Below are 12,599 nucleotides of genomic sequence, written 5' to 3' on the forward strand. Positions count from 1 at the left end.
TGGACTGTAGCCCGCCAGGCTCCTCTGTCCACGGGATTCCCAGGCAAGAATAGTCGAGTGGGTTGCCACTTCTTTCTTCAGGGGATCTTATTGACCCAAGGATCAAACCTACGTTCCCTGCATTGGCAGGCAGATGCTTTACCACTGAATCACCTGGGAAGCCCCTACTTGTGGTAGATAAACATAAAATTTACCACTGTAACCAGTTTTTAAGTGTACAATTGAATAGTACTAACTACATACACATTGTTGTGGAACCAGCCTGCACAATTATTTTTCTGTTGCAAAACTGAAATTCTTTACCCACTAAACGACCCTATCTCCCTTTCCCCTAGTCCCTGGCAACAAAGCTACTTTCTGTCTCTGATTTTTGATTACTCCAGGAACTTCATATAAGTGGAATTATACCACAACTGTCTTTGTGACTGGTTCATTTCATTGAGCAAATGTTCCTGAGGTTCATCCATGTTGTAGCATGTGTTAGAACTTCCTTAATAGTCTGGCTTAAAAGGCTACTTCAAACACTCTTTGATATAAATTATAGCAATATTTTTTTTTTTTGATCTGTCTCCTAAGGCAAAGGAAACAAAAGCAAAAATAAACAAATAGGACCTAATTAAAAGCTTTTGTACAGCAAAGAAAACCATCAACAAAATGAAAAGACAACCTACTGAATGGGAGAAAATATTTGCAAGGGACATGACTGATAAGTGGTTAATATCCAAAATACAAAAACAGCTTATACAACTCAATATCAAAAATAAACACACAACCTGATTAAAAAATAGGCAGAAGACTTGAAGAGACATTTTTCCAAAGAAGACATACAGATGGCCAACAGGCATATGAAAAGATACTCAATGTCACTAATCATCAGAGAAATGTAAATCAAAATCACAATGAGATATCACCTCACACATGTCAGAATGGCTATCATCAAAAAGACCACAAATAACAAATGTTGGTGAGGATGTGGAGAAAAGGGAACCCTTGTACACTGTTGGTGGGAATGTAAATTGGTGCAGCCACTGTGGAAAACAGTATGGAGGTTCCTCAAAAAACTAAAAATAGAACTACCATATGATCCAGCAATTCCATTCCTGGGTATATATCCAAAGAAAATGAAAACACTAATTCAAAAAGATACATGCACCCCAATGTTCATGGCAGCATTGTTTACAATTGCCAGGGTATGGCAGCAACCTCAGTGTCCATCAACACATGAATGAATAAAGATGTGGTATGTATACATGTATACACACACACACACACACAAACACACACACGAGACTACTTCTCAGCCATAAAAAAGAACGGAATTTTGCTGAGCAACATGGATGGACCTGGAGGATATTGTGCTTACTGAAATAAACCAGATGTGGAAAGACAAATACTGTATGTCATCACTTATATGTGAAATCTAAATATTGAAATCATTGAATATGATGAAAAAAAGCTATCTTGAAAAAGACAATAGTATTCCATTGTGTGTATACTCCACATTTTATTTACCCATTCATGTGTGATGAACATATGGATTATTAATTTGTAAATTGTGCTAATTTTATTGTGTGTATGTGTTTAAAAGAGTTGGAGTTTACATGTTATTGTGGGAAAATTAAATATATAGAAAACCAACCTAAAATTTGAGCTTCAACAGTCATCAATCCCTGGCCAGGTTTGTATCATCTGTATCCCCACCTATTTCCCCCTATCCTGTATTAATTTGAAGCAAATGCCACACATCCTGTTATAACTGTCCTGAAGGGTAGAATTTTTCAAAATAAAAGATTATAAAAGAACATGAAAAAAAAAAAGAACATGAGCAGTCAACTTAATAACAGATTTTTCTTTTTTTTGCCATGCGGCTGGTGGGATCTTAGTTGACCAGGGATTGAACCTGTGTCCCCTGCAGTGGAAGTGTGGAGTCTTAACCACTGAACTGCCAGGGAATTCCTTTTCTCATTAAAAAGAATTTTTTTTATCCCCAATGCTATATAAGCACCTGGTGAGGGAAGATACACTCTGATTCCACACAAGTCAGTCAGTCTTGCTCGTCTCATCAAATTTGTTTTTCTCCTCAAATCTTTTCCCATTTTAGATTAATGATACCGTAGTTATAATAATCCCTTTGTATTCACAGAGTATCCATCATCTGTTGGCCTCATAGGTTAATAGAATTAAGATGAGTCCTTATATCCTGTGATGAAGAGTCCGGCTTTGGGGACAGACTTTTTGGTCAGGGTATTTTACATCTCTAAGCCTCAGATTCTACAGATTAAAAAAGGGGATCTTAACAACTGTCCTGGTTGTGAAAAGGAAATGAAATACTGAAATGTAGAAGGAAGCCTTACATATGTGGCATTAAGTTTTACCATCAGTGTGAACCTGTTTCACAAGCATCCTTTGTGCTGGGTCCTCTGGAAGACTTGTTTTACAACAAAGTCCTCTGTGCTTCCTGCCTTTTTATAAGGTGTTTCCTCCTTTAAAAAAAGAAAAAAATTGAATTTTGCCAATGCATCCCTCTACCTTCCTTGTTGCTGTTACCTACTAGCTTCCTCATTGCTCCTCCACGTTCACCAAAGATTTGGTTCCTTGGCCTCGACTGACTCCTCCAATTGTTGACATCCTTCTGGGGGTCCTCAATGTTCCCCACACTGGCCTGGCGAGCCCTAGGCCCAATTCTAGTGACGCCCATCTCACTTGACTTCATTTCAGGGTCAGACCCTAAACTGGGTCATCTCCTGGAATTTCTTCCCCTTTGACATCGCTGACACCCAGAGTCTGGTGACAACTCCTCAGTCCCTTCATCCCCACAGGCCCTCATCTTTTGGTCTCTTTTTTTTTTTTGGCAGCGCTGTGGTGCATGTGGGATTTCAGTTCCCCAACCAGGGATCAAACCCCTGCCCCTTGCATTGAAAACGTGGAGTCTTAACCACTGGACCACCAGGGAAGTCCCCATCTGTTTTCTTAGTTCTAGTCTACCTGCTCCCTTGCTCCTCTCCCTTCCTTTCTTCTGGAGACTAGGCCCCTGGTGCGTCACCATCGTCACATTCTTTCAGTGCCCTTAACTTCCTCACCCTTATCCTTCTACTTAATCAGCGAAGTCTGGTTTTATCACAATATCAGTATTTATATGTCGACCTATAGATACCTTGCACAACTATAGCTGGAGCTCATTGTACATGAATGGCTTCTAGACTCCACTGGGTCTTCAGTGATGCTCATCTCACTGGGCCCTCTAGTGACTCACCTGGCTGGTTAGTCAAAATTTTCACCAGTTTCCCAGCTCTTCCATCTCACTCCAAACCCTCCTGTTGTCCCTGTTAGATCCTCCTTCAGTGGTTTGTGCACGTTCTTCCCTTCGCTTTAATAACCAACCTCCTGTGTCCTTTCTTGGCACCAAGGCACCAACCATCCTCTTTAAAAAGTCACTTGGCGAAGCCCTGATTGTCGTCCCCCTAGCCCCTAGCATTTTTAATTTTAATGTTTGCTACACGCGTACTGGCCAGGAACCGTACTGATGGCAGTAGAGGTGTAGCCCTCTCCCCATGGCGTGAGCCCCGCGCTCCGTCTGACCGTCGTCCTCCGCTTGGCGCTCCCGCAGTCCCTCTCCGCGACCCAGAAGTCCTTTCCGGCGTCGAGAGCCTGACGCGAGGACCCGAGCGGGGTCGGGGCGTGCCGAGGGGCCGGGGCGCCGGGACGTGGCGCTCACCCGCGTCCCCGAGGTGCCGGTGCTCAGCCAGCCGCGGAGGGGAGGGGCAGTCCCCGGGGCTGAGCCAGGCCCGGGGCCGAGCGCGTCCAGGGCGGAGGGTGACGGGAAGCCGCCAGCGCCAGAGGACTCACTTTGGGGCCGCTTGTTTCGGAGCGTGGCACGAACCCGGGTGCCAACCCCGAGCTCAGCGGAGTGAGTCAGCGGGGCCCGCGGCGGCAGGAGAGGGGAAGGTGGGCTAGGAGGGCGCCGCGCACCCCGAGGCCCGCGCGGGAGGCGGGAGGGATCTTGAGGGAGGCTCGGGACACCCCTGGCGGCGGCCTCTTCTTCAGCCGACAGGTGAGCGCGGGCGGGCCTCGAGGCGGAGCCCGGCGGCTTCAGAGGCCGTCCTCTGCGCCGCCGCCGCCGGCTCACAGGTAATCCCCCGCCGGGGCCGCCCTCCTGCCCGCCTGCGCCCGGGCCCGGCGCGCACGTGGGGCCGAGCGCCTTTGTCTCCTCCGAGGGCGGCCGCCGCGCGCGTCCCCGCACCCCGCGCGCTCTGCCCGCGGGCCGACAGCGGCCGGGCGGGGCCGGGGCCCTGGGAGCCCGCTCTGGGGCGGCCAGCGGCCCGGGCTCCCGAGCGCCGCGTCCCCAGGAGGCGCTTCTGCGCGCGCCTGGCCTCGGAATCGGGCGCCGGGGCCCGCCGCGCCCCCAGCACGGTTTCTCCCGGGCCCCGGGAGCCCCCGAGATGGCGTTGGCGGAAGTGCACCCCAGCGCCGGGGGAGAGGGCCTTTTCGTCCCCTCCTCTGCCCCGCGACTCTCGTTTCCCGGTTCCTAGCTGGTTGGGGCGCGCTGAGCCCTAGTCCGCTGCTGCTACAACATAGCTTGCTTTCTTCAACAGTGTCTCCACATATGGTGTCTAATTTGCATTCAATAAAATGCCCCCATTTTAAGTGTGCAGATAAGGGATTTTGACAAATTATACATCCGCGTAACCACTACCCAAACGCAGACCTAGATCATTTCCATCACTCCAGAAAGTTCCCTCGTGCTCCTCCCCAGTCAATCCACAACTGCCCTCACCCCTTGATTTTCATCAGAGCTTAGTGTTGCCGGTTCTAGAATTTCCATAAAGTGGGCTCATTCAGTAAGTATTCTTTTGTTTTTGACTGCTTTCTAAATGGCCGTCATCGAGAAGGTGTCTCTTGTTGCCTCTGATGTTTTTTTTTCAGTTGCTCTAGTCCTGCGCTGTCCAGTGTGGTAGCCACTCGCAGCATTGTGACTCTTGAGAGCAGGAAATGTGGCAAGTGTGTGAACTGAGATGTTCTTTGAGTAGACACATAATTTTGAAAGACAGTACCAAAAAAAAAAGGATGTAAATTATCTCACCAAAATATTCTTACATTGATATATGTGTTGAATGATAGTATTTTGGATACATTGGGTTAAATAAGATATGATTAAAATGACCATAATCTGTTTCTTTTTATTTTTTAATATGGCGACTGGAAAATTTAAAATTACACAAATGCTATGTTTTCATTGGATAGCGGACAGCTCTACACACCCCTATTTTACAGACAGTTGGTTCTGCCTACTGCCTGTGAGTCAATGTAAATAACGTAATTCACAAGAGTAAAAAAAGTCCTGATTCTAGAAGGAGCGTGAAGAATCTGGTTTTTTCTACTGTTTTAAAATTTTGCTTCAGACTTACTTATTTGCTTAGAAGAGATGGAAAGGACTAGGTGTCTCCTTGATATTGTTATATTTTCTATTTTTAAGTTACATTTTCAAAAAGAACTTTGCAAAATATCTGATGTGCTTCAAAAGTTATCTTGTGCTTTTGAAAATGTGGAAAACTGATAATTACCTACAACCCAACCACCTAAATATATTAAAATGTAGCATTTTAGTGTGACTTGAGCAGTCTTAATTTTAAAAAGCAGTTGAGATGATATAATGTCTTATATAATAGATAATATAATGCTTATAATGTAAGCATATTTTACATGAAAGATTCTTAGGCTTTCTGACAACCACATAATGTACCTTCTCATGAATACTCTTCTGTTTTTATAGCATTTTTCCATGTTGCTAACTTTTACAAATGGGAAGTCATTTTAATAGTGTGACAGTGCTGGAATGAGGTAGTTAAAGTGCCGCTTATTTGCCCCTTCATCCCACAGAAAAGGCGAAAACCAGGAGGGCAGGAACCTTGATTTTATATTCACCCCCATACACACAGGATCTGGGAACACATCAAGCATGTAATTGTTCTTGAGGAAGAAAATTTTCTTCTGTCCTTCTAAGTTCTTCTGACTGACTTAAGAATTAAATTGACATGAGACAGATTCATAGGAGAAAATTTTTAAAAGTTTAATAATTCTTGAGAGAGACTCAGGAAAACTGAGTCACTTGCCAAAAGGGTTGAAGCCCTCGCCTTTAATAGCATCTTCAGCTCAAGATGAAAGAGGGTGTTGGAGGTAGTGTCTTGGGACTTGAAGAGGGAAGAAGGCACTTAATCTGGAGACAGAAAGGCAAATATTTCCCTAAACAAATGTGTGCTGGGCCAGGCAGAGACAGTGGGACCCAAAGTAGATTCTGATCTCTGAGAGCTTCTGACACTACATCTAGCTCATAGTCTGAAAATATTGGGTTGATCAGAAAGTTCGTTCGGGTTTTTCCATCAAATGTTATAGAAAAACCCAAAGGAATTTTTTTTGCCAACCCATATCTCTGGTGAAAAGCTCTATTCTGGGAACAGGTTCTTTATCTAAATTCCTTAGGCGGTGGCGGGGGCGGGGGGGGGGGGCAGTAAAAAAAAAAGACTTACTGAGTCCTTGTTTCTTAAAAATAATCAAACTAAATCCTCATGCCAAAGAGGCACATTTTGGGGTGGCAGATTTTCCACCCCTACCTAACAGATTTTCAGTAAACATTTGTTAGCTGACTAAATCAATGCATAGGTGGCTCTGAAAAATAAGAGCTAACCTTCACTCAGCACTTGGGTGCTGCTCTCTTTGGAAATGCCTACACAACTCTATAAGGCAGGCACTGGTATTGTTTCTGTGTACTGCCCAGGTGGAGGAAATCAAAGTTTTCAAAAGTTGGAGAAGGTGCCCAGGGTCATAGCTATGAGTGACAGAGTCAGCACTTGAACTTGGGCTGTCTGGCTCCAGAGGAGGGGCATTGATCAAAATAGAAAAAAAATCAACAGTGGGATGAGTAACGGAAGACTGTGATGAAATTCCCACTCTACCAACTACCTGGGCTAGTAGGAGTGGTAAGAGGAAGATTTAGATACATTTTGGATCCACAGAAGGAGCATTCTGGGTTTGGAATGAGAATCTTGTAGGGCTAAATCTAGCTCAGGTGAGTGGGTGGATGGCCAGGTGGCTAGTAAAGAGAAACGATGACATTGAATGTGATCAATTGTAGTGTGTAGAGAAGGGCAGGCCCAGAGACTTGTGGAAGCCGTTTGGGATGGGACTTCTGTATTTTGGATGACTTCAGTCTACTCACCCTGATGGTGATCAAAGAGAACTCACAGCTCTGAGGTGAGATAACGCTACATCTCTTAAGTTAAGCTAGTTTGTTTTGCAAGTAGAGGAAACTACAAAATCAGAATGGGCATTTTGTTGGGGATGACAGACATAGGATAAGCACGGAACTGAAATTATTCCTACCTCATTGCACTTACAGTTGATTTACAGGTATTTTAAAAAATTGTAAGTTGCAATAGAAAGTGGGATTTATAGTTATTAGTTTTTGTAAGTGACTGTCTTTTCTTGTACTTGCAATTTCTAATTATTTTGAATTTTTAAATTTTAGTTTATTTAAAAAATTTTATGACTTGCAATTTTTTTTTTGACTTGCAATTTTATATTAATAGTTTCACTCTGTTGGCAGTTGGCCTGCCAGGACTATACAGCTCACCTTCACGTGCATGGTGAAATGGCAGAGGCCCACAGCCCCTGGCGATGCTTAAGAGAAAAACAACAGTACTCAGAGTAGAGAAAACCAAGTAGCTCATGGACTCCCTGTCTGCCTTTAAAACAAAAGAGTTTGGATCAGACAGCAGCGGCAAAGTCAAATAAAATTTCTTTATGACATAATATTTTCTTTTTTTTTCCCTGCTTGAATATTTCTGTATGATGAAATGGATGGGTAAGGAACAGATTCAGTGTTCCACATGCTTAGTTAAGGAGGATACATTTATTATTAATTGATAGTAACATTAGTAGCTAATTTTTGGTGCTGGAGAAGACTCCTGAAAGTCCCTTGGACAGCAAGGAGATCAAACCAGTCAATCTTAAGGGAAATCAACCCTGAATACTCATTGGAAGGACTGATGCTGAAGCTGAAGCTCCAGTATTTTGGTCATCTGATGCAAACAGCTGACTCATTGGAAAAGTCCCTGATGCTGGGAAAGATTGAGGGCAGAAGGAGAAGAGGGCGTCAGAGGATGAGATGGCTGGATGGCATCACTGATGCAATGGACATGAACTTGGGCAAACTTCAGGAGATGGTGAGGGACAGGGAGGCCTGGCGTGCTGCAGTCCATGGGGTCAAACACAGTCAGACATGACTGGGTGACTGAACAACAACAACGTGTTAATATAGGAGTCGACTTGACCCCCTCTAAGCCAGATATCAGCAAACATTTTCCATGAAAGATAATAAATATTTCAGGTTTTGTGGGCCAGTGGCCTCTCTTTTCCCAGCTCCTCAACTCTGCCATTGTAGCCAGAAAGGCACCATAGACAGTATGTAGATGATTAGTGTGGCTGCATGCTAATGAAACTTGATTTATAGACACTGAAGTTAGAGTTTCATATAATTTTTTTGTTCCATTTAATTTTAATGTGTCATGAAATATTCTTTTGATCATTTCTCAATCATTTAAAATGTAAAAACAATCTTAGCTTGGGGACTGTACAAAAATAGACAGTGGGCCAGATGTGACCTGTGGGCCCTGGTTTCCTGACCTCTGAGCTATACCTTAGCTCATTTAATCCTCACAACCACCTGCAAGATTTTTTAAAATGTTGGCATATTTGAATATTGATTTCAAAAATAGACTATTCTTTTAAAAGCAATTTTAGGTTCACAGCAAAACTGACCAGAAAGTACTGAGTTCCCATATACCTCCTGTGCCATACCCACGGTGTTCCCTATTGTCAACAACTTGAACCAGAGAGGAACATTCATTAGTCAGTGAACCTACACATCATTATCATTCCAAGTCCACAGGTTTCATTAGAATTCACTCTTGGTGTTACACAGTCTGTGAGTTTGGTCTAATATATAATGACCTGTATCCACCATTATAGTATCATACAGAATAGTTTCACTGCCCTAAAAAAACACTCTATGCTCCTCCTATTCACCCTTCCCCAGTAACCCCTGAAGACCACTGATCTTTCTACTGTCTTCATAGTTTTGTCTTTTCCAGAATGTCATATTGTTGGAATTGTACAGTATGTAGCCTTTTCAGATTGACTTCTTTCAATTAGTAACGTGCATTAAGTTTCCTCCATGTCTTTTGTGGATTGATAGCTCATTTCTTTTTAGTGCTGAATAATATTCCAAAGGAATGGTACTTTTTATTTCATTTCACAGATGAAGAAACAGGTGCAGCTTGTACAGATCTGAGTACAGAGCCTGATCTCTTAAACATTTTACTATGCCTCTGAATCTTAGAAAATGTTGGCTTCTTATGATGAAGTTTGTCACGTGAAAGTTGGGGTAAATATAACATCAGGGTAATGGAGCCAGATATTTTGCTTGCAGAAAGTATCCACAGCTTCCTGAATATTGACATGAAAGAAAAACCTAGACGATAAGACTTTGTTTCAAATACTTAGAAAAAGTGCTGTGGGCTTTTGAAATTTTGGTTCAACACACTCTCTGCTTTACTGATTTAAGATCATGTTTCTCTTCCCTGACCATTAATTTTGTTACCTTTCAGATTATACCTGGGTGCTGGCACCCAGCCACTCCTCTGCCAATGAAGTACATCTTGGTCACTGGTGGGGTCATCTCGGGCATTGGTAAAGGGATCATTGCCAGCAGTATTGGGACGATTCTAAAATCATGTGGACTCCGAGTGACTGCCATCAAAATTGACCCCTATATAAACATCGATGCGGGCACTTTTTCACCTTATGAGCACGGTATGAGGGAGAACCCCTTCCCCCCCACCCCATAAAGCACTGGGTCAAATTGCAGTTCTTTCTTGTATCTGGGTAATTTCTTTAAGATAGTGTTCCAGAAGTAGAGTTGCAGGATCATTATGGATCTGTGAAGGTTCTCATGGTTATTGATACGTTTTTTAGATTGCTGATGACATTCCAAATTAGTCCACACTTTTGGAAAGCAGTATGTGAGGATACCATTCTCACTGTACTTTTTGTAGTGTGGATTATTATTTTTTTTTTTATCTTAAAGGTAATATATTTCTCAACATTTCATTGTTAAGAAAAAATCAGACAATATAGACTATATTGACAATATAGAATGACCTAAAGAAAATAAAAATCATCCATTTCCCACCACTTGGAATAATTATTGTTATTGTTGAAATTTTTATGTATATACTCATTATTTTTATTTATTTATTGGCCACACTGCACAGCTTGCAGAATCTTAGTTCCCTGACCAGGGATTGAACCTGTACCCCTGCACTGGAAGCATGGAGTCCTAACCACTGCACTGTCAGGGAATTCTCTATACTTATTATTTTTAAAAAGGCACAAGCCCTTACATACTTTCCTTTTAAACTTTTCACATACAAGCAAGAAAGTGTATAAATCATATGTGTACCACTTGATGAAATGAACATACTGTGTTAACAGCCCCAAAATCAAGAAACAGAAACCCCCTTTATGTTCTTTCCAGTTTCTCCCCATCTAAGATGACCAGGGTAACCACTATCCTGTCTTCTGACATCATAGATCAGTTGGCTTATTTTTGAACATTAAATGAGCTGAATCTTACAGTCAAACTAGTTTTTAAATTGAAATATACTTGACTTACAGTATTTCAGATGTACATCAAAGTGATTCAGTTATACATTATGGTGGTGGTGTGGTGCTTTAGTCACTAAATCATGTCTGACTCTTTTGACCCCATGGACTGTAGTCCACCAGGCTCCTCTATCCATGGGATTTCCCAGGCAAGAATACTGGAGTGGGTTGCCATACCCTTTATACACACACACACACACATACACACACACACACACTTTTTCAGAATCTTTTCCATTATAGGTTATTATAAGATATTGAATACAGTTTCCTGTGCTATACAGTAGCTCCTTGTTGTTTATTTTATATACAGTAGTGTGTACCTGTTAATCCTGAAGACATTTTAATAGATTCTGTACTTCTAAAGGTTGCATAGAATCTGTACAATAATAGGAATTCATTTCCAATTTATTGATGTTATAAGCAACACTGTGACAAGAAACTTAAAACATTTTTTTAACATAAATGTCTAGGTACAGAATTTCTGATTTGGTGGGTAGATATGTTTTTCAGGTTTTTTAGTTTTCTTTATACCTTTGCTGAATACTATTCTTTTTAAACTTTACTAACCTGAGAGTACATGAAAAAACAAACCAAAAAAGGGTATCTCATTATGTTAATTTAGATTTATTTGACTTTCATTTTGTTGGTGGAATGGCTTATTCAAGTTTATGGTAAATCATATATTTAATTGAAACCATCACCTAACTTCCTTCTGTGAGCAAACTCCACGCCCCACTGACTCTGGCCTTTGGCCGCATAGGGTAAGGAACTCTTCCTGGTTTGTCTGGAACTTTGCTGCTTTTGAAATTGAAAGTCCTGAATCCTGGGAATACTTTTACTCCTGGGCAAACCAGAGAGGTTGGTCATCTTATTTGGCCATGTGATTTGTTTTGCTCTGTAGGGTTTTAGTGAATATGACATATGCCTTGTTGAAGCATATGTGATGGCATGATTTCGCTCAGTCCGTCTTGTGCTTCTGCCCTCTGCTGTTCGAGCTGCCTTCCCCATAGAGAGATTTCTCCTTCAACCCAAGTCCTGGAATAAGAAAACACAGGGTAGACTCACAACTGACCCACATCCCCTATGTCACATGAGGGAGAAATCAATAGACGTTTTATAAGTTGCTGAGATGTTAAGGTTGTTTGGTAGGCAGCAAAATTGACTAACGCCATGTGTTAGGACAATTTTCCTTTGGATCTTTAAAAATGATTTTTAAGAATACTTTGTGCAGAGCATATTAACCTATACTTACCACATGAATATATTTCTACCCTGTTTTCAGTTTGTCTTAATATTACCTCTGTTTGCTGCTGATAAATTTCATTTTACTGTTTATGTAAACTAAATGTATCCACTGTTTCCTTTATGGTTTCTGCCTTTGATATCACCTGTTAGCTTCTCTGTCCCAGAAATATTTAAATATCTGTATTTTCTTTTGGCATTTTTAGAGTTTCATTTGCTTTTACTTTATTTTTTCTTCCAGTTTTATTGACATACAGCACTGTATAAGTTTAAGGTATATAGCATAATGATTTGACTTATATACATCATGAAATGATTATCACAATAAGTTTAGTGAATATCCATCATCTCATACAGATGCAAACTTAAAGAAATAGTGAAAAAGTGTTTCCCTTCTGATGAAAACTCTTAGGATTTATGCTCTAAAAACTCTCATCTAGAACGTAGAGTGGTGTTAATTATGTTTATCATGTTTTACATTTATATATCTAATACTTATTTATCTTATAACTGGAAGTTTGTACCTTTTGATTGCCTTCATCCAATTACACACAGTCCTACCCCTGCTTCTGGTAACTACAAATCTGATCTCTTTTTCTATGAGTTTGTTTTTGAAGTATAATTGACTTACAACA

At 41.6% G+C, this 12,599-nt stretch overlaps 1 protein-coding gene across 6 annotated transcripts in view; it reads left to right on the forward strand.

Moving 5' to 3' along the window:
* The first annotated feature begins 3,823 nt into the window (after positions 1-3,823).
* Positions 3,824-12,599, forward strand: part of CTPS2 (CTP synthase 2) — a 107,424-nt gene continuing 98,648 nt past the window's right edge. For 3 of the 6 annotated variants that reach the window (XM_020886770.2, XM_070462639.1, XM_070462638.1), the window contains exons 1-2: positions 3,824-3,907; positions 9,663-9,867. In XM_020886770.2, coding sequence (XP_020742429.2) covers positions 9,702-9,867 — 166 coding nt within the window. In that variant the 5' untranslated portion in view covers positions 3,824-3,907; positions 9,663-9,701. Of the gene's footprint in view, positions 3,946-4,066; positions 4,129-4,707; positions 4,839-9,662; positions 9,868-12,599 lie in introns of those variants that run through there. The other 3 variants (XM_020886771.2, XM_070462637.1, XM_020886772.2) reach the window with 3 other exon arrangements.

The sequence above is a fragment of the Odocoileus virginianus genome, unplaced genomic scaffold (assembly GCF_023699985.2).
Source record: "Odocoileus virginianus isolate 20LAN1187 ecotype Illinois unplaced genomic scaffold, Ovbor_1.2 Unplaced_Scaffold_6, whole genome shotgun sequence".
In the NCBI taxonomy this organism is placed as follows: Eukaryota; Metazoa; Chordata; class Mammalia; order Artiodactyla; family Cervidae; genus Odocoileus; species Odocoileus virginianus.